Below are 26,644 nucleotides of genomic sequence, written 5' to 3' on the forward strand. Positions count from 1 at the left end.
TTGTGCGATTCCCTACCTTTTTTTGACGCAACTTTATTGCCAATTTCAGACGGTTCAAGTGCATCCTTTCCCCGTGCTCAAAGGCTGGTCCCGTGGGGTCATGGTTCAAGAGCACTTCAAGTTCGTAAGAACTCCTCGTGTGATCCAGCAAAGCTGTTGCGAAGTCCTGGCACTGTCGTCTCAGTTCCTACAATGATAAATCCACAAAGTTCTTAAGATTGATTTCATCTGCAGTAGATCTGGGAACCGAAAGAAAATATTCGACTTTTTACAAGTAAGGAGGTAAATTTTTAGGCCCTCTTCGAAATGAAGTTTTTGAATGGATATGCAGGCGGTCAATTTCTTTCTTCCTGTTGTCCTAGATTTTCAATTATCCAGGTTTTGTGATATGTTTTTCCCGGCTCTATTAGACTGTGAAGAAATCACGAGTTTTAAAGGTTCCCATAAGTTTCAACCACCTTATAAGTCCTCTGCGCTCAGCAGTCGGATATCAGACAGCATCGCGTTTGGAAGAAACTTTCGCATTACCTCCGAATGAAGCTCAAACCGTTCGATACTAGTAAGAGATATCAATATAGTTTCTCGATTAAATTTAAACCCATTGAAGCTCTACCAGCAGAAACCCGCGGGCTGAGAAATGATCGGAGAAAATCAGAGAGAGTACGGAATTGAAAGGAAGGAGTGATTTAATGCCAAAATCATCCCCCGTGTTACAAGACCACGATTTACGACCGTATAAATCAAAAGTTGGCTACCAATAGTGAGTATCGATAAGAGGTTGTGATATTTAGAGTATCCGCCAATAATGTAAAAAGAGGTTACCGTGGTGATCAACGTGATATGTGATGATTGCAAAATACGTAGCGGAAAAAATAAATATGTTCTGACAAAGGGATGTGATTTATTAGTAACTGATTATTAATTACAAGATTTCGAGCCGATGCGAAGTTGTTTTCGTAGTTGAACAGTATTATATTAGTTGGAATATAGAACAGATGTATACTTTTTCGTAAATTGAATAGAAATATACTTTACGAAAGATGGAATCGATTATTTATAAAATTTTGGATTATTCAAAGGAAAAAAAGAATATCATATAGTACAACATGCCCGAAGAAAAAATAATAGAAAATGATTGAATGTCGAGATAAATATCGGATTGATGTGGGTAGATCCATTTATAATATATTATTATTATTATAAGAATTTACTTTCATTCCTCTGTCTTGTTTTTTCTCAGAGGCTAATACCGGTAAAATTCCCAAGTTTTGGTCCCACCACTAACGACTGAATAAATGAATAGATGAATATGTAAATGAACAAATCAATGAATGAGAAATATGTGAAAACTAATTCTACGTACATTTCATTTAGCAGTTTTCGAGTAATCATGACGAAGCAGCGTGCCAGATTTAGGTACATGCGCAGTTCCAAACTACTCCGATATTTTTAGGAGGAACTTACGTCTTGAAGGAATTGCAAGCAGGATGAAGGATCGAATGAGACTTAAGCTTATAATATGGTCGCATCGAGGGATAGTTTTGAGATTCATGAGCTGAGTTTGAAGGGCGATCCGGTAAGCTCACCTGGTATTCAAGCTTGAATTCGTGCTCGAGGAAAGACAGCCGCCGAAGCTCCCACGAAAGTTCGAACGCAGTAAGTATGGGGTCCTTGGAAGAAAGTGCTATCAAAGACGGCGATGCCAAAGCCCGGTAAGCGTTAATTCTGCTCCGTGAGTGCCTCAGAGAATCTTCCATTCGTGATGTTACGCATTCGTCACACCTAATTAAAACATTAAGGAAAATGACGGACTCGTGGCTCAGATTTTAATTGTGCTTTATTGTTGGGTAGATTCTTAATTGTATCCTGGGGCTTTTGCTGGAAGAGAACTTTCCTAAAGTAATTCATAGAAATTTGACGATAAATTTGTTTTCTAATTGGAACCAATTTGTGTGACGATTGCCAAATTTGTTTGCCTTCTCAATGAAGCAGGACTCTTAATTTACTCATTCTTAGACGGTAGCGAATAACCTTACGTAGCGAATCAATTGAATTTATTATACGTTACGGTGTTCTCATTTCGTGACTAAATGAAACTCGCAAAAAAATTCTTTATTTCATTACATTTTTCGTACGCAGCAAGAGCTATTCAAAACATCCTGTAGATTTCCGATAATTTCTAACTTCTGGATTTTGATAATATGCTATAGAAATCTACTTTGAGGTAAAAATGACATGTCAGAGTTAGATCATTGTAATTTTTTATCAAATTGTGAATAAGAAAAGAAAAGAAACGCGAATTGAAAAGAACTACGAGTAAAAGTAATAAAAAAGTGCTCTTCTGTCGCATGCAGGAAACAGTGTTCGTTATTATTCAGAATTTGTTTCGACTTCCGGACACGGAGAAGTCAGTCGGTTCCGGTGTAGCCGGAAATTAGACCGGTCGGAGAAAAGAAGGTTCTCATTTTAGATCGTGACCGAGTATACCTTGAAAATTTCAGATGTCTATCTACAACCGTTTCGCAGATAATCGTCCATATGATAAAAGTCAATTTGGCAGTGCAACAGTTTTGTTGGGTGCTAGAGTTCACGAAACTTGAAGGTATGTCAAAATTAAGAGACGCAGTTTGGTTCCTAACCGATTCTTATCCTGTTACCAAAGCGGTGAGCAGGAAAAAACGAAAGGTTTTCGGAGTGAAGTCTCAAAATCGTTTATGAAACTGTAAAGAAATCGTTATTTCGGTTTTTCTCTTTGCTCAAGTAAAAATGCTAATCTCGTCAGAGCATTTCATTCTTTCTTGTTTTACACGGGCAAAGTACCAACTGAACTCTGGTAGAACCTTCCTGGGATCACGCGGATCAACTCCTCACGTGAATATTCCGTAACGCTTACGTTTGGTTGGATCAGCATAATTATAGAGGTTGACAAGTTGATGAAAAGAGTGATAAATATACCTCCTAATCTCGCCATATTTTTTATACTCTTCGTCGCAACGGTCGTAGATCATAGAAACAAATCAAGTTCTGAGAGTATAACGTTTCCTGAATAACGTGTTTAACTCACTTTATTATTAGTAATCAGTGAACCTAGTTGGATATGTTTCACGTCACCATTGTTAACAGGATCGTTAACCCGGGTGACGTGGCAAGGGAAGCGTACAACTTGTTATAAGATTCAAAATGCGAAAATCGCAACGCATCGATCACTCACCCACAGCGAACATCATGCGGCATCGGCAACGTGGCGCCTCTGTCTAGCAGGATCTTAATGATTTCGTAATTGTCTCTGTGCGCGGAAAGAATCAACGGAGTGATGTCTGGGGTGAAGGTGGCCGTATCGGGAGGAAGTGCCTCCCAACTCTGCGAATTCAAGGCTTGTTTAGTATTACAGCAATCGCCAACTTGTGTCGTGATTCTCTATGGCTTTACTTCATTCGCGGTACAGTTCATACACGGTACCACATATTAAACATCGATGCAAAAAACTTTTTGTTTTTACTCGTAACGTCAATTCATTTGTCTTTCTCACAATGATGATATTAATAATAACAAAACAATAAATTTCAAAATTAATGATAATAATATCTGTTAACATGTATCATGACAAGACGTTACGTTTTTAGCTTCACTAAATCATGCTAGTACTCTATTCAATTTGTACGGGGTGCACTTATTATTACGGACGGTTAGCGGATACATGTAATTTTATTTCAGGGGATGAGATGAATATCGTCAATGAAACGAAGGTTTATAATTATAACATTGAAGTGGTTGATTTCTTGAATTCTCTCATATTACTATAATTCTTCGCTATCATGAGGCCTGATGCCGGAGAACCATGTTTTGAATGCGATGTACATAATGTACCATATAGTATATCGGTGTGTCGAGAAGTAGGTAAAAAACGAATATCCTAAGCGGCAAAAAATTGTCGACAATATGGCATGAAATAGATGTCTGTAATCATCATATATATGTATACATTGCTTACCGGTTTTGCAATCAGATTGTTCGGCGTGGTATAAATGAACCTCATTGTTTCGATACGATTATAATTAGATTATGATTCAATGCTGGGGAGATTGATCGAAGTGAGTTAATTAAAAATTTGTACCGACAGTCAAAAAGTGTACAACACGAGCAAGCACCGCACTCAAAAAAATTTTTGCTTTGACAGCTAAAATTTTCTTCAACGTGAATAAATTTGAGGGAAACTATTTTTGATTGACATCCAACCGTTGATTGATTATTGGTTGTTGAGTGATTGAAAACGACAAAAAAATACTTTGCCATAAGAGTACATTTTAAATTATACAAAATAGGTTTAATGATATCTTGGCTTGAATCACAATAATTTAACTGATTTATCTTTACACGATTAGCTACCCATATTTTAAGTTTTGTCATTCTCTAAGCGTCGAATCATTTTGCGATCGAACTCCTTTAATTTCAGAACTACAAATTGGAAGAGATTATAGAATCAGACGATTCTGTAAGGGTAGTGCCAATCTTTGACCTCATCATCTTGAATGCAATTCGACTTGGAATATGAAGATAGTCTTTGACTATTTATATCAAAATGCTCTTTAGAGCATTTTTCTTAAAAACTTATAACTCAACCAGCCTTAATAACTGGCCGGAGAATTTAAACTCTCTTCTTCACAAATACACAAAATATATTTACGTCATAGACCAAAATAGAAATAAAAGTCTCAACACGTACAAAAATCTCCAGTGCGATTAGAAAGTAACCTCTTCTTATTCTACCATTTTACTGTAACGAAAATAAATACACCCCATCGACCGTACGTACACATGAATACATAATACATGAATTGAACTTGAAGTATCAGAGGAGGGACAAAATCAATATTCATTTCAGTTTAGAAACCTCGCAAAGAGGCATTGATAAAAAAACTTAATTGAATTGAAATATGTAGTTATACAAAGAATTGGTATCGATTCCGAGGTATTTTCAACATACAGAGTACGTATGACATGCATTCACATGAATACCAAAGCGGAAGGATATTGATATTGACAACATCTGCCTAAAAGTGAAATGGTCCAAGGACTCAAAAACTTTTTCAAAATTTAGTGACTTGAATTTGAGGTAGTATAATGACGATTTACATTTGTTTTATAGGAATTGTATGTAGAGCATCTTCCATGGCGATCGGTCCCACCCAAATTCTGCACAGTCCTTTGGTTACACAGGACTTTGGAGCAATGGAACTTGAGCGAGGGAGTGGACGATGGATTCAATTCGACAGAGGTTCTGCATACAATTCCGATGTAACTTCACTCATACGTATCACAGGCAAGTGCGTTTACTCGTTAGGTTATTGGTTGTTTGTATTGGCTCAGATATAACTACAAACGGAGGAAAAAAAAATCATACAACGCTACTCGAAAAAAGCACCATAAAAAGATGTGGTGATTTCAAAGGTATGCTGACTCACAAGAATTTCATTAGCTCGGGGTAACGTTCGCTTCGGAACCAAGTAATTTTGTTTCGAACGTGTGTCGTTCAGTAGGTATCTTCGGTACTCTAGAGTATATGCGAAGTGTTATCACAGTGAATTAATTAGAATAAAAATTCTGTGTAATTCTGTTGTATCCAGATGTATTATAAATCACTCACCACGGGCTCGAGATATCACACTAAATTGATGTATGGATGTTTAGATGAGTAACATTCTCCGCAACTGACATGCATAACGCGTAATATCGAGCTATGATGAAGGTAACTTATAAAATCGGCCGGGATTTAATTTGTTTATCCATAAAAAATGAAGTACGAATAAGACTACGAACTGGCAGGCGGCAAGCCGACGACACAGAGCTGCTTACGTGAGGATCTCCACTCCTGTGGAAGCTCTCCTCGTGCTCTAGAAGAACCTCGACAGCCTCCACAAATTCTTCTGAGATGGCGTGGAGCAAGGCATCTTTGGTATCTACCCGATGCTCTATTAGTAGCTCTACCATTTCCAGGTTCTCGTTGTCGATTGCCATTAAAAGAGCAGACCTTCCCAGAGGATCCACGCAGTTGATGTTCGTGTAGTCGGTTTCTTGGGCACGTTGAAGCATTCTGTGAAATAAGTTGGCAATTTTGTAGCATTTTAGCAAGCTCACACAAACAATTTTCCGACCTTTAGGGGAAGCTGGTAACCAGTCGGCATCTAGTACCGGACACTGCTGTTATCTGTCGAACTAAAAATTGTAGAACCAGTTTCTTTGCGTGGTTCGAACGTGTTAAGGGTACGTTAACTCACAATGAAATCAGTATTTTCGTACACCGTTCTCTTATTTATGAAAAAAAGAAAAAGAAGCGAACCATGTATGACAAAGTCTATTCATCAGCATAGGATCGGTTTTATGATCAAGAAAAACCTGGGGTGCGTTAGGGCCCCAGTCATGCGATTGAAGGTAGAAAAATAAAGTCATGCGTTGCAGGATTTATCGCACAGCACTGCTATTTACTAAAAGCTATATGTGCAGTGTACTCCACAGGGACCAGTCCGATTTTACCGTGATCGATAAAATTCATAGTCTACTCTCTTCTTTTCTTTCTTTCCATATTTCGCGTCCCAACGGATATAAGTCTCCTCGATAAGAGACTCGGCAACCAATTCCAGATCGAGTGTGTGCAAACTTCAAGGAAACATGCAACACCGTTGACATCATGAAATAATATTTTATCGGTCGTACGTGAACTTTGAGAAGATCGAGACGCAGGTCTATCTGTGCTAAAAGAATGAAAGTCAACGCCATTACATATCCAAGTTTAAGAACAAATCGAGTTGACTATCTCAATGCGTATAATTCTACGCTACTCGATAATTCAGCAAGCATCCTGTTTAATTAAATTGTTTAATTGGAGTATTGACTTTTTTTTCACAAGACATCTACTGCCTTGCAATGACTTGAAGTGCAATTCACGAGATTTCAACATCACGGCATTCACAAAATATTTGCAATGTTTCCTCTCTGTGGTTGAACCACTGTTACGTGTTTTGCATCTCAATTTTTATTTGATATCATCTGATGCTGGTGATAGAACCGAATCTGTTCGAGTCATTTTAAGAGCAGCCAAAGTGCTTCTAAAGACGTTGCCCGCGGATAGATGAAACTGAACCAATCTGTTATTGCGCAAGTTTTAGGTGAGTGCTGTATGAGTAAAAGATGATTAGTAGGCACGATAGATATATGACGATTCTGTTGATGTAAATATTTACCTACTTTATCGAAATATATTATTCAAAGTTACTAAAGTCCTGATCATCCTTTATGTCAAGGTCCGAACTACGAAGCATTCTTTGCGAACATAGCCGCTGTTTTCGCTTGATCACGTGAAATTTTTTGGAACTTGGCCAGTGGGATCGTTTCTCAACTGTCCGATGGTCCAGATTCAACTTCGGAGGTGGGAACTGATATTTTACATGCATCATACGTGGAAATCGTATATATTATTTACTCAATGACGTGTCGGGCATTGAGTCTAAAAACGTCAGTGCCAAAGAAATGATGTATAAAAATTTCAGAAGTCGGACTGGAGTCAAGTAACTTTGATATCTTTTATTTAAATGCCAAAATGTAGAACTTTTGAATCTGAACTAAAATAATCCAACTATCAATAATTTTACATAAATTATATTGAAAGAGCGCACAGTTTTCGAAACGCCAAGTAATTTCCACATCAACGTTCTCAAACGACTCAATTTTATTTCTAGTTTACAAGACTACCTTCGACGTGCTTTAAGCAGCTAGATCGTAATACCTAATACACAAATCAGGAGACCAATCTTGATTAGGAGGTATCGAAATATTGCGACACGCTTTGCGGGGTGTATTAACTTCACTGTCACAATATGCGACAAGGTGGTGGGGGGCACACACTCGCAGTGTCACGTCACACTCTGGTATGCGTATTTATTTATTTTTTGATCGGAGAATTAATATTATCATCATTATATATCATTGACAAATTTTCAACAGTGCAGAGGGCTTATGCGAAGAGAGTATTACCCGTCCTTTAGATTTTTAACAGTATTTTCTATCGGATTGAAGTTCATTTATCCAACGTTTTGACAACTGTATAAGGCACCGAATTTCAAGTATATATAGCCTCTAGAAAATAATAAAAACATATTTTTTGTAGGGGCAAAAGAGATAATATAACCCTCTCATCGACAAGGGGCATCAAATTTTTAACAAGGTGAAGGAGTTTGCTCGGATATGGTTTTCAAAAACGGGACCGTCGAGTCTTTATCATTTTGTCATTTCACTGCTCACTCGCCAATTTATTTTCTAAATCTATTCTTCTCTTGTGCGTTGATATTGTGCAACTCAGCCGTTCTGTCTAACGTAGCAGATTTTACGCATCTACAAGCGGTATAGGATGATTACGTTATTTCGAGGGATTTCGCAGGATCCTCTCTACGACGCACTTGATGGATCAAGCAGGTTTTGGGTTGGGAGTGGCGGACGAGGGACTTAAAAATGCCTTGAGACGAGTGATACTTATCCCTCCCTTCGACGATCAAGTAAGCGTTACTTTAAGTATGCGGGGCTTGTATCTGGTGTACTGTGATCATAAGAATGTATGTGGCATTCCATACTACGTAGACTTGGGTCTAATCCTTGACATCTCGGAAAAAGCCAGCGATTATTTTTATGATCATTCTGACTTTGAATTGCATTCAGGTTTTTTCGCATTTTTCGTATCAATTCTAACAATATATAAGGAAAGGTTAATCGCATAAAAACTTACCGTCTTACGGAAGCAATGTCACCACGTTCAACTGCCAGTAGATATTTTTTTTCGTCCAGAGTGAGACTTGCCATTTCTTGATGAGGTCGAACTACGTTCTCCTCCTCCATCATTCCGTGTATGCTGTGCCTCTGAAGAATAACATCCTTTTTCATGAGACTGACTTGGATACAAGCATGATATTTTTGAAAGTAATGAAGCTCTAAGGTAGTAGCCCTACAAAACATGGAATTGCAATTAAGCTCAATTTAATATAGCAACATTTTACTTTACAAGGAAAATGTCGTTCCGAAGTCACATTCATCCTCGCCTCGGAGGAGGATTTATAGGCCATTCGACATTCCCACAATTATAATCACATTAGGTATGCTAGATGCTGTTCAAAGTACACTCACGCCCGGTCGAAACTCGAACATACGATTAATTGAATTCTCACAGCGCTGGAATCCTTGATCATTACTTAACATTCACTACGTTGGATCAAAGTTTATCCACTAAAAATTTGTAATAATTGGATCCAGGTGTTAACTTGGTAATTTCTGGAAATAGTTCTCGATTGGCAAGAGGATACAAGGCACGCAGCATTCGCATTGCACGATTCAACACCCGATCCATGAAGCTTTTCACTAAATACTACGCTGGTATCTTCTTTGTGCAGTTCTGATGCTTTCAAAGAGCTAGGGCATTGTCAATCAGCCTATGCTTTCACAAGTGCTTACACACTGCCGTCACACCGTGTATGATATAAAGGGTTAAAAAATGAAATTTTTCATTCTGTTCCACATTCGAAACCAATTTTTCAGGTCCACTGAACTTTCAAGCGGGTTACTGACTGTAGACATTGTGAGATCCTTAAGCTCGATACACATTTATTGATTTGCCCCTCCGTACAGCTTCCGGTAATCACAGTGGCATTTATAAGTTATTAGGAAATGTCGAATATTTTTATCGTTCGATGACTTGACGTGATTAACGCTTGCAATGAATCGTATGTTGACTTGTAAAAGAGAAAAAAAAAAAAACATAGTCTAAGATAAATTGAGAGTCAAAGCTGCAGAGATACGAATGACAATCGTATAAAAGAGACATCATATCAATCAGTTTGTTTTCAAGGTTTTTTAAAACATACTGAAGCGTGACACTTCTTTCATTCGGTGAAATCCACACACCACAATTGTCCTCAAAAGCGATAAATATGAAAAAAAAACCATAAAAAAAAAACAAACCCACGGAAACCTGACTAGCTTCTACCGCTTCACCTTATAAACTAGACTATCAATTTCATTCGGTAAGGGTAAGAAGTTGGTTAAAATCATGCGTGACAGTCAGCGATGTTACGCAAGCTTATTCAACTAAGTGACTTTCTTATTCGAGCTATATAATGCGACTGATCGTAAGGTGAAGTTGGTTATGTTATGCAAGATGCTTTCACGCTTATGATGGTCGGAGAGAATTCAAAATTCCAGACGGCATTCCGGGTGAATTAGACGATTTAAGAAATCTAGGAGTCTATTTTTTATAGTTCAATACACGTGTCGTCTAATCGTAAATTATCGATGGTTATAAAATATCGGCTAAATCGAATCTCTTTTATCTTCTTAGATGTTTCGTAAAGAAGAATCGACCGAGCAAACACGAAGGCAATCGTCTTGGTTGGGAATTCGTAATCGTATAGTTTGGATTTTGGTTTCGAAGAACGTCATTTTCGCGTGTGTAGATTTTTGGAAAAAGTATTGGTAGAGGATTAGGAAATGTGTATTGAAGGACAATGAAGCGTGTGTGAAGAACCTTATGATGGACAGTGTATGGTAAGGGCGTGGCGCGGCTTGACAATTAGGGAGCGCCCGGATAAACACGGAGTGCCAGTCTCCGGCGTCATCCGAGTGGGCTAGTTATGTCTTTCCCTTTTTATCCATCTTTATCCCCGTCATCTTTCTCGCTCTCTGGACGTTCACTCCTTTTCAGAGTACCACACCCCTTCTACATTACACCCTTGTACGTCGACCGGTCAACCAGCGCTTCAATTTCTCTCAGGAATAAGAGAAGCTTGTTTTATTTTTCTCCGTCGTTATCGCTACCGACGATGACGAGGACCTTAAAGACGAAGCTCTGAATTGTGTTTCTATACTCAATTTACGTTGCGGATTTCGTCCTCGCGTTGGCGCACTACCTTATAATTTATCATTTTGAAAATATCCACTTTGACGGATAAGGGAGACATCGCATAATTGGACAAACTGATTTCAACGACCGAAACTTCGAAACCACTTCTGGCACAAAGTCAAGCGACTCATGTTTTGGTTTTCCAGTAAATGGACATTTTATTCCAATGAAAAAACATGTTAGAAATTTGTTTTTGTCATACGTGGTGACAAAATTACTTTTCTCTGTTAATTTTCGCAAAGCGTACTGGCCATTTTTTTCAATTGCCTCATATTTCCAAAGTAACTCACGCTTAACGAAACTTGAATATCGATTTGTTGGCTACGAAATTATCATTTAATAACATTGATAAAAATAAAAATGCAAAATTATTTCCATGCAGGGGGTAATTTACGGGGTATCGATTAAGACTAAGTTGCTACAAAATTTTGATATGCATGTACTGGTTGAAAAACAAAGCCCGATTTCTTTTTCAGACATTCCTATCTAAGACAAGATTTAATGTACCGTTCCTAGAGCGCTGATTTTCCATAATCTGAAAAGAATCAGAAGAAACTAGTGAAATATAACCAATTTTTGAGTCCTCGTTGACAGCGGAGTTTTTATTAGAGCAAAGGACACGCGATTATTGAAAATAATCAAAATCTAAAATATGAGTATTGGAATGAATTTCTAATGCCAAAATAAAACGAAAATATTTTTTGTAACGTGATTTGAAAAAAAGTAACGATTTGAATTGCGCGTCTTTGACTAATTACGAAAGCTGCGTTTTTGAAAAGGAAGCAAAATTTTAAATTTCATGACATTTTTCTGATTGTTTTCAGATTCGATAAAATGGGCATCCTATATTCAGGAACTCAACAAATACGCCTCGCTTTATTTTGCCCAAATGTGTTTCAATAAATTTGTTACGAAATCGGACTATCCTATTGCACGACCTCTTCTTGTCAGCTGGCCACGATGTTGAATAAAATTTTGCATGTTGCTTAGCCACAGTGCAATCCTTGACAAGTTGCGGAGAAGTTACTTGACTTGGCGGATTTTTGTCTATAGATATAGTCAGAAAATTCATACAAAATCATCTATTTAACAAGTTATTCTTGGCATAGTAAAATGAACGAAGCAATCCCTTGGAAATATCAGAATTCTGTAGCGTAATAAAATTTCTGAAACTCGGCTATAAAACTTTTGAATGTAAAGTTTGACACGAGTTTTCAACGATGAATATAAAAAAGATAACGAGCTTGGAGATCAATATAATGTAAATGTTTGCCTCTGAAACCTGACCCTCTTCGATTTTTTTCCTTTCTGAATCTTGCAGTGACTACATTTGGAAAAATGCGTTAAGGTTTTCCTAAATTTTTCTGAGCGACCTGTTCAATAAAAATTACAGATAATTTTAAAAAATGAGGACATCGCTATGAGTTTTCTTACAAAGAATAGCCAAAAAATTTGATCGGATCTAATTGGATTGGGATGAAGAATTTGAAGGATATATTCAGGTTATGTCCTACACGTTATTCAGACATATATGTGTACCTAACATTTATATATAAATATATGTAACTCAAATCTCGTTTTATCGGTCAGTGAATCGAGAAATGAATTGGCTTCGGACAACCACCTGGCAGTTGTTAGCTTCAACTTCTCTTCTTTCCATTACATTTTATGTAATTGTTTGCCCACCAGCGAGGAAAAAAGAATCCCGAGAAAAAAAAAAGACCCGACGATTGTAATTTCATTTTGAAATGCCCCTCGGCCATCGAAATAATCTCAACTAGTCCAGTTAAAATGAAGGACCCTAAGGATGGACCAACTTTCGAGAGATCGTAATTGTCAGCGTCTCTGCCTTCGCTCCAAGTTGAAGCTGCGACCCTCCCGAGACTCGGAAGTTAATAACAAGAAATTAGAGTAGCCCAGATCTTGAACGAGTTCCGTTGAAATTATCGGTGCTCGATACTTTTCGAAGATGGTTATAGGACAGTGGTTCTCAGTAGAAATTGTAATGTCTTCGCGTAACAGTTTCCTGGATATCTAACGTGAGTTGACATTCGTCTTACCTTACAAACAAGAATTGGTTTTAGCTAATGCAATGCAAGTGCCAAAAAGTCTTTTTTTAATGTTACGATTGACAATAGTTGTTATTTATTTATTCGAGCATATTCATTTGTCACTTCTTGTCCATGTCTTATTGTTTCTCAAGGCATTGAAAAATCAAACTTATTTTAAGAAAAATTATGCGTTGCTGGTGAAATATCGAATAACAAAAATGAAGGAAAGAAATAAACGGCAACAAAATTCTAGAGTAAAGAAAAGAGTCATAACACGACCAATCATAATGATCGAAACTCCGCAAGCTCTTTTGCGCGATATTCATTATTTGAGTTTTTATATGTATATATGTACAGAATTATTCATTCGAACACGTTCCTTCGAACCGGCAATCTGAAAAGAAAGTGTTGCGAAAAGAAAATAAACAACCAATATTATTTCGAAGAAGAATAAACGTCATTCAATCGGTCACACCGATCGGCGATCCAACGATCTCTCGTTTATTTGAATAGTTCCAACATCACTTCTACCATGGCTAAACGTAATAACCGATCAAAACCACAAAATTGCAGAGTGCAGCGACAGTACGTGTCGTAGCATCAAAGGTGCAGCAATCATGCTGCGTTCACTTCACAGGGCGAAGCTTACACGTTCAACTTGTATTAATGGAAGATGACTAAGAATGCCATCGTCTAATGGAACGTCCCAAGTCTGGCGATGGGAGAATACTTCGTTGCATAAAATGCGGTGAGTATAAATAAAAATACCGTTCGGTTGCCAAAAAGTAATGAAGTATCAACAAGAACACAGAATGCATGCGCAATGAACGTACAATCATTTACTGCAATGTAATATAATTTAGAGTTTCGGAGTTTCGACGTCTGATTAAGAATTTAAACTTTCAAGCTCACAATCATACCAATTTACATGAATTTTCCTGAACAGTTTAGCTGCTTCTTTTCGAAAACTTTGAGCACTGAAACTGTCTTGGGTTGACTAAAAGACTTCGACTAATGCATCAAAGTTGAGATATTTCTGAACGTTATCAAGCAATATAGTTGTTGAAAATTATCCTCTGTTGAGTTATCGATAATTTTTAATGATTAGCGTCATTATAAAAGTGCTGGCATTGTTTTGACATGTTTACTATTTATGGAAATCAGTTTCGCTGAAATTTCAGGAATATCCCATGCTCACAGAACATAGGTACTTAAAAATTATTGCTCCCAACACAGTTGCATTTAACAATAATGTGAGATCCCCTACTAGCCTGTAATGTTTCGAGATTTACCATTTTCCTAAAACCAAAATTTTCATACTTGTACCCATGTGTTTAGTAAAGTCATTTCAATATGTTTTTACTGGGGACGAAATCCCTTCTTCGAAGTTGAACCCAATGGTTGTTGCTTGACTAATCATTGCCATGGCCCGGAGCACCTTGTTGGTACCTTAAGAATTACCGCGGTAGAGCCAGGTTAACAATAGAGTGAGGGTTATCGATTACACAAATATCGAGTCCGTTCAAAGCTCGGGATGTATTTCAGTGAACATCTTACTAGCACATAAATCACGAGGCATCAAGATGCGAAATAGATTTGAAAATCTCAAGGAACTTCGAAGGCAGTGATCCCTTGAGAAAACTCCGCTGTCTTGTAGAAAAATTGTAGCTAGAAAAAAAGAAATTTGGTTTGCTTTAAAATTTCACCACACTTAAAAATGACCAGGAGCGAGACTGAGAGGAAAATAAGAAAATCAATAATATCCAATGACCAAAGACTCGATTTGATTCCTCCTCTGTTTTCAGATTCCTAATATTATTTGTTGCGAGATTAAAGATACAATATGCTCTTCCAGCATCCATAAAGTCACTTAATTGATTATAGTTGGACATGTTACTTAGGCAGTAAAAATCGAAGTATTAGTAAAGTCTCCATAATGTGTTTCAAGAGTACAAATTCTTTTTTATAAGTCGACGAAGACTCATCAGTTTTTCTCCCGTTGTGAAAGATCGTATGATATGCCCCAAACTTTTCGTGACAAATGAAAATGCGAGCAACAAAACAGTTTTTGTTGTTCTAGTTCTTCATCGTATTTTCCGAAACAGGTACCATTCGAGCAGCTTTAACATTGAGAATGTTTGTGTATCGTATGTGACTTATGTCATCAATTAAATATCAAATTGATTCCAAAAAAATAATTCCACCTTTTATTGTCGTAAAGTAATTCTTTGATAATGGCTTTGTTTAAAGAAAACTATTTTTTTGGTGTAAAGATTTTCAATCAAATTTTATAACCTCGGTCAACGCCTGATCAATTTTGTCGGCATGAATGTAGAGATCATTCAAATCTCCCTGAATAATTTACGTTAAATTTATTGTAATTTTATAGCTGTTAATTGACCATAACTTTGGAGGTAATAGGAATCGAATCACTTTCGTTGGTGAAAATCATCATCAAAATACAGCGAGCAGATACGGAATAAAAAATAAACTTAAACACGGGAACTGTTTAAATTTAAAAACGACGGAGTTATCAAATAAACATCCCTCAACATATACGCCATTGAATGATCCTGAAGATGATTTTTAAAAAAAGTTATCTCACCGCATTTCGACAATTCTTGCTGTCAGCATTCTTCGGACGTTATCAATACTCTTCTATATTTAGGTGTAATAAGATAAAATTCTCCGATCAATTACCTAACTCGTGCATCAGACGCTTCGTTTTTATTACAGGTAAAAGTTGGAATTGTCGATAAAAGATAAAGGTTAAAATGTCACTGCAATAATTATGGTTTTTCAATGATGACATGAAAGGGTAATTTTTTTTTTCACAAAGTTTAATTCAGCACAAACATATTTACCACTTCAGTTTTATTAATACAATATCTCATTTCATCGTCAACATCCATAGAAACTTCTTGGATTTTGTAAATTATCATTTTTGGGTCCTGATAACTCTAGAAAAGATACTCTGGGAAGATACTTCTCATCGTGTGAAAATGCAACTGAAGTCTGGCTTATAATTAGTCACTCTACACCCATTTCCTGCAGTTCCTCATCCAACACATAATCATATTTACATCATCGTTCTTGATTATGGAAAAGAGTGGTTTAAACTGAACCGATTGGTTACTCATCAAAAGCTGTGATTATTGATTGAGCTCGAGTCAATACTGTACCAAGAATTCTCTGAAGTTCTTGCGGATTTGGAATCAGTTGCCCAACTGCTAAGTAACAAATCTTGTGTAGGAAATGGGCCGATAAATGCCACTCAGCTAGACCGTTGTTAAACTTTAATTACCTAAGCGCGTTGCTTCCGTTCCAGTTATCAACACCCTGCAAATTTAAACGAGGATCCTTCTGTTTATCTTTGCAACTACGCATATACGATGTGAGTGTATGCATGCGCATATTCGCTCTGATGTAAAGCTCATATCATTCAGATTCAGTGACACGTTTCAGGTAGAGGAATAAAATATGTTAAAGACTTTTTAGTATACCATGAATTCTGTACTCTTCTATTTTCTCCTGCACTTATACCAGCACCGCTTAATTTATTGTGGCCTACACTGTTCCAAGAACCGCGTATCGAGTACTTTGTTCAACAGTTAAAACATAACAAGGCCGAGGGTTGGGTCTTCACTTATTTACCCTAAAAGTACACACTTGGATCTTACAGAGACAATCGAATTTTGCAAGTTCTGATACCGCGAGGAAGATGATATAATGAGAGTGTAAATTTTCTACTCAACAGATTGTTCCAACCAATGAGTTTCCGATAAATAATTGAATGCTACAAAATTGTGACAAGATTGCCCCGAAAATTATATCAAGTACCATCAAGTATAATACAAATTCGTGTTAAACATTTAATGAAACGAAATATATAAATAAAATCGGGATCAATTGTTGAAGTCATCAAAGTTTTAAAATATTGCAGAGATTCTAATGGAAACGAGAAAAGTTCAAATTCGGTTCGGCAAATTTCACATCCAAACTTGTCACTATCGAAACCATCCAACAGCTCAAGATAATGTTTATACACACCTTGACTTTCTTGTCGATTTCCGGTTTCTCGAGTAGATTGGCCGTCTGCATCGTAGACTGTAAAAATAGGGGTGGTTGCGGTGGAGCTTCTGGGTCGTAGTTCGGATTAGACGCGGGAGGGCCGCGGAGAAATCCGCCGGTACCGGAACGCGCCCTCATCGCAGCCGCCATTCTCAGCGGAAACGACCCTCCGCTACTTCTCCTTCCTTCGCCCTCTTGGTCGCCTGCCAGGCCGATGCCCCCGGCGATGCTCTCCTCATCCTCCCCCGCGCTCTCTGTAAAGACACGCAGAAAATCGAGGATCAATTCCAATACTGTTGGAACTAATGAAAATATTTTTCAACCTGGTCGAACCAAAAATTTGTATGTAGATCCAATCTCTTTCAAAGTTTCGATACAGTTTGCTACCGTGTCGTGGTTAGATGGTACCCTTTTTCGTTTCGTATAAACCGAAATCAACAGTAAATGCATGTTTCTGATCGACAGTCTGTCAGGTTGTTTGTTTTTCAGCTAACCAAAAAATGTTCCAAATCATCACCCAATATTTGTTTCTCATGAGGACACTGAGAGACTGACAGTATCTACAAGTAAGAATGACTATATCTTATTGTGAGCCCATGCTGACTACCAGATTCCATCACTGTTTGAAATACCCGGTGCAATACATCCGAAGATCCAACGACGAAAATAATTATTAATAAGTGACGTCCCACGAAATTACCCATTATTAATCACCCGAGCCTAAGGGTATCCATAATCTAAATGTCCAGTATCTTGATATTTGATTATGAAATCAGCCACGCAGAGCCGAAAAGCTTCCATGTGATCCATGACTGTCCAACCTCCCAAAACGTCACATTTTATAGAAAAATATGCTGTTGCGATGATGATTATTGTTAGAAGGTCCATTTCATAGTCTTGGGTATGAGTTAGAACTCATTTCACCAAGATCTTCTGAGCATATGAGTTTGGGATGGATGAATTGCTTTTTATCCACCATTGACGGTTTTTCTTCTCGTATCAACAACAGAGAAGCAAGAATTTTTGCTCACGCAGCATGTATTTTGAATTGCGTCAGAGGATTCTGTATCCGGTTTCTGAAATGGTAATATATCATTACCGAGTGCGTCCACCTGCCTTGAAGCTATTCCGTCAACTCGGACGCAAGATTCCGTACAAAATAAATCTCATGTTCAGCCCCTTGAGATCAATCAGTCTTTCGTTTACGTGCTGCCACTTCGCTCAAAGCATCCATTTCATAACTTGAACCATCATCGTTCGAGTTTACTTCTGCTCTAGTTCAGTAAAGGTTACCGCTAACTCTATTCTTATCGATCAAGCTGTGGCATAGAGTGACGAAGGTATTAAGGTAGTGTATAAAATGACGAAAGGAAGGTTGGCCCAATCAAAGGTATCAAAAGAAATTTAAATAATTACTGCAAAGTAATATCCAAATCATTTAACAACCGGTACGTTGATTCAATTCAATCCTTACAACTTTTTCCAGTTGTCGCTCAGATCGTCATTGACACTGTTGGGATTTGAACTCATGTTTTTCTGTTTTGCCGTCTAGCATGCTATGCGTGACGCTACTACGGCCGGTAGGGCAGTGCGATTTTCAATATTGGGTCAATAAAGTGTCGATACAGCATTACTGATCAAACAGAACGAAAAGGTGGGCAAGTTCAATCATCAACAGTGGCAGTGACGTCATTGCAGAAAAGGGTTTCCGTCGCCAGCTAAATGTTGTTAAGTGTCGTTAACAGGAATATGTATACAGAACTTTCCTTGTATGTCAACTGCAGGATATTTGACAGTTCGTGATGATTCACAGTATTATAACAAATAATTAAAGGTTGTTCACTGAATTAAAAAGAGATGCAAAATTAGAAACGACTGTGATAAAGCGGTTATAATGCCAAGGCTTGAACATTCCACAAATCCATGACGCTATGCCGAGAGATAATTTCCACATTTGGAGTTATATATCCTAATAGTTTAATTCGCAAAATTCCATTCTATGATTTGATTATCATTATTGTACAAACAAGAACGTGTCAGCTACCTCAAATTGAGTAGATATTAACAGTTTGTGTGATCATCTGGTGGAAGTTCATGATTCCCGGATAATTAACGTTATATTATAAATTTGAAACCGTGTAACATCTGTCTTTGGAACAAGGCTTTGGAATGTGTTTACGTTTCTATATCAATTAAGTCCTACCGAGTTTTCAGTCTGAGCAAAAACATGTCGAGAAACCAATAAATAATCGTTTTGATATCTTAAAATGTAACTCAACTTGAGAAGATCGATTATTACTTCCTTCTAAGAAATTAAAAAATTATCAATTCAATGAAACGTTTCTCAGTTTATTGACAAACGCTTCGCATTACCTTGGATACATTTTTACCAGCTCCTTAGTAAATCAGACGAACATTGCATTCGAATTAATTGTAAATCAATAAATCAATTAACCCAGGCTTTATTGAAAAATATGTAAATGTTAATGGAAACTCATTTCAAGAAAGTGACTGAAAATATTGATTAACGAAGAGTATCATGCATCATACATCATACATAGTATTAAAGTTCGAAACCAAAGTGTGAATGTTCGAATGACGGATGTTCAGAAAGCGACGTCGCCCAAAATTTTTTCTCTCTTGACATCATCGATCTATAGTAATCGTAACGACCAAAATCAGCGAGCCGAATTTCTCAGTCCCGAAACAACCGCGCAGTAGAGCCGACGTATGAAAATCGCGCTCCGGATCTGCTTCCTGGTGCAACTCGAGTTCCAGGACAAGTGCTCCGTAGTTTCTACGCTCCAGGTCCGCTACCTGGTGAAACTCGACTTTAGGGACAAGCGCTCCGTAGTTTTGGCTGTCCAGGTTTTAATTTGATTAAGGTCATTTTGATTCGTAGATTTGGAAGATACAATTAATCCAGAGTAGTATGAAAATTGTAATCCCTAGACAGATCAATTGCACATGAAACAAAAAGCGCTGAAAGTAAGAATTAAATGAAAAATGTTACGGATATCATCAAGTGAAAACACTCCACAATGAGATTTATCAAATAAAAAAAAATACATCTAGGTCTGATTGCGCGAAATTTTCAGGATTCAAGATTTCTAAACTCCGAACAGTAGTTGGATAAACATTTTATGATGTATTTTGCGTTTTATTTCTTATTTGCGATTCGAATAGAACATACGATGAGTAATTAATGTTTCGGAGCGTAGTATCATCTACATGCGTAAAATTAAGGACCTAAACGGGCTCACTTTGTAGCATCCAAGCCCGAGAATGACGAGAAGGTTTGAAGATTTTACGACGATTTTGCTTGGGAATCAAACGTCTGAAATTCTACGTTATCACAGGCAGCATTTCTACTCGTGAGTATAACAAAGCAACTGCATGCTATGACCAAGTTTGTGCCGAGGTTATTGACTTGAAATTCAGTTGCGTGTTCGCGTTCAGAGGTTCATTCATTGTTAATTCTGCATATTTACGAGAGATCGCGGACGAGGTAAAATCGCGATAGTACGAAAAATGAACCAAATGTTGAAACTGTAAACAACGAATACAAATAATTACGTAATTAACCATGCAAATGTACTGCGAATCACTTTTACTTACGCTATTTTGGATTACGAATATCCATAACTTTATAGCCACTAAGAAATTGGCTTTTCGTGTCGCTAACGCATTGTAATTCAACGAAACACATCACAAAGCCAATCTTAGTTAGACTACTCATTTGCTCGGTTCGTAAGAAAAAGATCGAAAAAAAATTGCTTCTCACTTATTGTTTTTCGAAACTGATGGAACACATTATTATTTCCATTTTCACGCCTGCTCGAGCTTTCACATGACAAAATTCTCTGTTGCGAAAAATCATTTCAGACATATGATACGTGACAAGTTGCAGGTGACGGCTTGTGGTTTGTTCGTTGACTGGATAATCTACCGAGGTACTATTAGAATTATCAGAGGTATAAACTTAAACTGATATTTCTATATGTCAACAGGATGTTAATACCATAATGTCTTACCGTTTGCGCCATGAAAATTTGTCACTAAACCAACTCCCGTGACACATGTTATGGTTTTCGAGAAATGATTTGCCAAACTAGCATGCCATGTATAATTCCCGATAAAGTATTCTGCGAAAACTAATCTGGTCCATATGGTGAGGCGAACAACGCGAGCGTTTCGTAAAGGATTACGGCGACGTGCATTTCTTCCGTGTTCTAAAAAGGCATACGTGGGCGTCACCCCTGGGATTTTGCCCGTCTGGGTTGCCGCTGGCCTGATTGTGCGGTAAGCAGATCCCCGTGGCTGGCCCGATGTTACCGACCCCAGACCGACGAACTGTCGACTTCCCCAAGTGGTCCAAATGCGAGACCCGATGCCGTTACAGCACTTGTAACGGGCGTACGGTTTAAACTACGGGTAGATCGCGAGAATGGATTGGTAATCGAACCAGACAGGGATTGAATTTCATCCAATCGAAATAGTACATTCCATTTCAAGTGCAGAGAGTGAGCGGTTTCCGATGAGTAGAAGGTTTACAGCGTGAGCCAAGAATCGTGCTCCAATGACACATGCTACTTTTTCCAACACTTGTGAGGAAAAGTTTGCTTTGAGAAACACCGAAAGTGCCACTGATGGCATGCGACATTGGGGTTAAGTAGCTTAACTTTAATAACAGAGTGCGTAAAATCAAATTGTCTAAAAGTGCGCATGCGCCAAAGAAAACCCTAGTGTTCAAAATCGAGCATTTCAGTTGCGCACGTGCGCCAACGTCGTTTTACCGCACCGTTCGGAAATGGGGTGATATACGCACGCGCCACAGACTTCGAAAATCGAAATTTCCAAGCAGATGTCGGGAACATGTTTTATTCGAGCTGCTAATAGACAAGTGACGTGGGCACAGGCAATATTGACCGCGGTATGAAGAAAGCGTTACCCAGACGAGAGAGAGTAAAGGAACGAACTGGCGTGAGCCCGTGACAAGGCGTCATCCAGCGTTTACTCGTATCTTTTGTCTGTCTTGATTGCACTGGAGGGTGGCCTTTTATACGTATTGATTGACAGGGTGTTTCGTAAAAATCGCCTGTTAGCTGAGAGGTGGAAAATTGTTCAGGTCGAAACACTTTTAGCGACACGGTTTTGGGGACCTGCAGGTTTAGTTTTCGTTACGCACTGAAACGGCTCCGTGTAGTTTCTCTTATGCCAAACGTAAGTTTGCCATATATGAGTCGTAGGCAATCGTGTACGTAAGCTGAAGACGAAATTCGAAAACATGCGAGACGTAAAGTACACTTTGTCTCCATTGTACATACGAAACTTTATTTAAAAAAGTATAGTTTCCAAGTTTTTGTACTGTTCGGAGTACAAAAAAGTGCACTTTTAATTACCAAGAACGTAAAAGTGCATTTCTTAACGTCGCAGAAGCTATTACTTGAAACACGAACTGCGAGAAAAAAAATACGCATTATTCGTGAAGTTAATGTAGCGCGACATATCTATGATTTTTACGTAATTTGAAAACTGATACATAAATCTCTACATTGGATAAAGCAAACGGTTAATTTTTAGTCTTAATTACAGCGAAGTTCTTCGCCAATTTCTGAAATGAAATTTTATTCAGCATATATGAATTGACAGCAAAAAAAAAAAAAAAAAAAATCGAACCAAGTGAGCTTTTGTGCACATGCGGGATTCTCGATAATTTCTTACTATGACGAGCACTGAAAAGGGATTACCTACGCTGTCTGCTTGCCAGTAAGATACCTAAAAATATTCCAAGGAGAGCATCTGAAGGGCCCAGTCAGGTTTTCGTGTGAAATGCATCTTTCAATCGCGTCAGACTTGCTGTGCACTAAGTTTTATCTAGTCTTAGAAATAACAGCCTTGTAGATATCTGTGTTTGCCTTACAGAATTTTATCAAATATTTCAGGGGAAAACTCGAGCCGCGATAAATTCTTTAAGGTTGCTAATTACTGATGTAATTTAAAAAGTCTCTAAGAGCCCACTAAATTCAGGTGTCCGTAGGCTATATTCACGCTAGCTTATGCTTAAAGACGGTGTTAAGTAGAAGCAACAGGTTTTAAAGCACCAAGAACTTCAATCATCTGGACAAACGGTGTACTTGGTCTGGTTTATCAAATTTGCACGTCAAATCATCTAACTGTCCTCGCGAACAAAGACGTAGATTCTTTCTGAGAAAGTTTCGACACACCCTTCCATTAGCTTCAAGATGATGGACGAGATTCATCATTAGAACAAGCCAACACCATGCTAATATTTGATCGAATGTGAAGTGCAACTTGTGCGTACAAGATGATCGAATTCACGAATGACGGATCGAGCGATGATTGTGGTTTGGCACGAAGCAAATGCGTATCTCTTGTTTATAACAATAAAACGAAATAATTCGTGGCAATTTTTTCATAGTCTATTGTTCTGGGCAGAGGTGATCCATTTTTTTCATACGCTTTCTGTGCCCGCTGATGAGTGGGGATCAGCCTGGAGTCAATCCTTTGAACGAGGAAAAGTAAATATTTTGAAATAAGGAGATACATGGAAATTTTCTCGATGCGGAAGTGAAAACATAATATTGCAGTGTGTACGCATGGATGCAGACGCCTAACGGCTCTTTCCTTACTGGATCTCAGCGCAGCGATGGGCTCAGCATTGAAATATTGTTTGGCATGAGTTGCCAAGACAAACACCAATGTGCGGTGATGAACGTAATACAGTAGAAGAAAGTGCGTCTACCCCCTTTGCGGTACTATTGAATAACTGCCATAAGTTCGCATGATGTACAAGCCCGTGGTGCAGTGGTTGTTATTATTTATGACATTAAGTAAACACGAACGGAGTGAATGCCCGTTCGTGGCGTACATATCGCAGTCTGAAGTACGGCAGATTTTCAAGTATGGTGAATAAGACCAAGTAAAACGTTGGTGCGAATACGTGTAATAAAAACGTTAATGGAAACTCATTTCAAGAAAGTGACTGAAAATATTGATTAACGAAGAGTATCATGCATCATACATCATACATAGTATTAAAGTTCGAAACCAAAGTGTGAATGTTCGAATGACGGATGTTCAGAAAGCGACGTCGCCCAAAATTTTTTCTCTCTTGACATCATCGATCTATAGTAATCGTAACGACCAAAATCAGCGAGCCGAATTTCTCAGTCCCGAAACAACCGCGCAGTAGAGCCGACGTATGAAAATCGCGCTCCGGATCTGCTTCCTGGTGCAACTCGAGTTCCAGGACAAGTGCTCCGTAGTTTCTACGCTCCAGGTCCGCTACCTGGTGAAACTCGACTTTAGGGACAAGCGCTCCGTAGTTTTGGCTGTCCAGGTTTTAATTTGATTAAGGTCATTTTGATTCGTAGATTTGGAAGATACAATTAATCCAGAGTAGTATGAAAATTGTAATCCCTAGACAGATCAATTGCACATGAAACAAAAAGCGCTGAAAGTAAGAATTAAATGAAAAATGTTACGGATATCATCAAGTGAAAACACTCCACAATGAGATTTATCAAATAAAAAAAAATACATCTAGGTCTGATTGCGCGAAATTTTCAGGATTCAAGATTTCTAAACTCCGAACAGTAGTTGGATAAACATTTTATGATGTATTTTGCGTTTTATTTCTTATTTGCGATTCGAATAGAACATACGATGAGTAATTAATGTTTCGGAGCGTAGTATCATCTACATGCGTAAAATTAAGGACCTAAACGGGCTCACTTTGTAGCATCCAAGCCCGAGAATGACGAGAAGGTTTGAAGATTTTACGACGATTTTGCTTGGGAATCAAACGTCTGAAATTCTACGTTATCACAGGCAGCATTTCTACTCGTGAGTATAACAAAGCAACTGCATGCTATGACCAAGTTTGTGCCGAGGTTATTGACTTGAAATTCAGTTGCGTGTTCGCGTTCAGAGGTTCATTCATTGTTAATTCTGCATATTTACGAGAGATCGCGGACGAGGTAAAATCGCGATAGTACGAAAAATGAACCAAATGTTGAAACTGTAAACAACGAATACAAATAATTACGTAATTAACCATGCAAATGTACTGCGAATCACTTTTACTTACGCTATTTTGGATTACGAATATCCATAACTTTATAGCCACTAAGAAATTGGCTTTTCGTGTCGCTAACGCATTGTAATTCAACGAAACACATCACAAAGCCAATCTTAGTTAGACTACTCATTTGCTCGGTTCGTAAGAAAAAGATCGAAAAAAAATTGCTTCTCACTTATTGTTTTTCGAAACTGATGGAACACATTATTATTTCCATTTTCACGCCTGCTCGAGCTTTCACATGACAAAATTCTCTGTTGCGAAAAATCATTTCAGACATATGATACGTGACAAGTTGCAGGTGACGGCTTGTGGTTTGTTCGTTGACTGGATAATCTACCGAGGTACTATTAGAATTATCAGAGGTATAAACTTAAACTGATATTTCTATATGTCAACAGGATGTTAATACCATAATGTCTTACCGTTTGCGCCATGAAAATTTGTCACTAAACCAACTCCCGTGACACATGTTATGGTTTTCGAGAAATGATTTGCCAAACTAGCATGCCATGTATAATTCCCGATAAAGTATTCTGCGAAAACTAATCTGGTCCATATGGTGAGGCGAACAACGCGAGCGTTTCGTAAAGGATTACGGCGACGTGCATTTCTTCCGTGTTCTAAAAAGGCATACGTGGGCGTCACCCCTGGGATTTTGCCCGTCTGGGTTGCCGCTGGCCTGATTGTGCGGTAAGCAGATCCCCGTGGCTGGCCCGATGTTACCGACCCCAGACCGACGAACTGTCGACTTCCCCAAGTGGTCCAAATGCGAGACCCGATGCCGTTACAGCACTTGTAACGGGCGTACGGTTTAAACTACGGGTAGATCGCGAGAATGGATTGGTAATCGAACCAGACAGGGATTGAATTTCATCCAATCGAAATAGTACATTCCATTTCAAGTGCAGAGAGTGAGCGGTTTCCGATGAGTAGAAGGTTTACAGCGTGAGCCAAGAATCGTGCTCCAATGACACATGCTACTTTTTCCAACACTTGTGAGGAAAAGTTTGCTTTGAGAAACACCGAAAGTGCCACTGATGGCATGCGACATTGGGGTTAAGTAGCTTAACTTTAATAACAGAGTGCGTAAAATCAAATTGTCTAAAAGTGCGCATGCGCCAAAGAAAACCCTAGTGTTCAAAATCGAGCATTTCAGTTGCGCACGTGCGCCAACGTCGTTTTACCGCACCGTTCGGAAATGGGGTGATATACGCACGCGCCACAGACTTCGAAAATCGAAATTTCCAAGCAGATGTCGGGAACATGTTTTATTCGAGCTGCTAATAGACAAGTGACGTGGGCACAGGCAATATTGACCGCGGTATGAAGAAAGCGTTACCCAGACGAGAGAGAGTAAAGGAACGAACTGGCGTGAGCCCGTGACAAGGCGTCATCCAGCGTTTACTCGTATCTTTTGTCTGTCTTGATTGCACTGGAGGGTGGCCTTTTATACGTATTGATTGACAGGGTGTTTCGTAA

At 38.3% G+C, this 26,644-nt stretch overlaps 1 protein-coding gene across 9 annotated transcripts in view; it reads right to left on the reverse strand.

Annotated features, from left to right (window-relative positions):
• The window catches only part of LOC124180065 (transient receptor potential-gamma protein), a 110,507-nt gene that overhangs the window by 12,303 nt on the left and 71,560 nt on the right, over positions 1–26,644 (reverse strand). For 5 of the 9 annotated variants that reach the window (XM_046565085.1, XM_046565081.1, XM_046565083.1 and 2 more), the window contains exons 3-8: positions 17,038–17,312; positions 8,774–8,904; positions 5,854–6,091; positions 3,212–3,360; positions 1,587–1,782; positions 17–187 (exon numbers count right to left, since the gene is read on the reverse strand). In XM_046565085.1, the coding sequence (XP_046421041.1) occupies positions 17–187; positions 1,587–1,782; positions 3,212–3,360; positions 5,854–6,091; positions 8,774–8,904; positions 17,038–17,312 (1,160 nt within the window). Of the gene's footprint in view, positions 1–16; positions 188–1,586; positions 1,783–3,211; positions 3,361–5,817; positions 6,092–8,773; positions 8,905–17,037; positions 17,313–26,644 lie in introns of all 9 variants that reach the window. The other 4 variants (XM_046565084.1, XM_046565078.1, XM_046565079.1 and 1 more) reach the window with 1 other exon arrangement.

Source organism: Neodiprion fabricii, chromosome 4, assembly GCF_021155785.1.
Source record: "Neodiprion fabricii isolate iyNeoFabr1 chromosome 4, iyNeoFabr1.1, whole genome shotgun sequence".
In the NCBI taxonomy this organism is placed as follows: domain Eukaryota; kingdom Metazoa; phylum Arthropoda; class Insecta; order Hymenoptera; family Diprionidae; genus Neodiprion; species Neodiprion fabricii.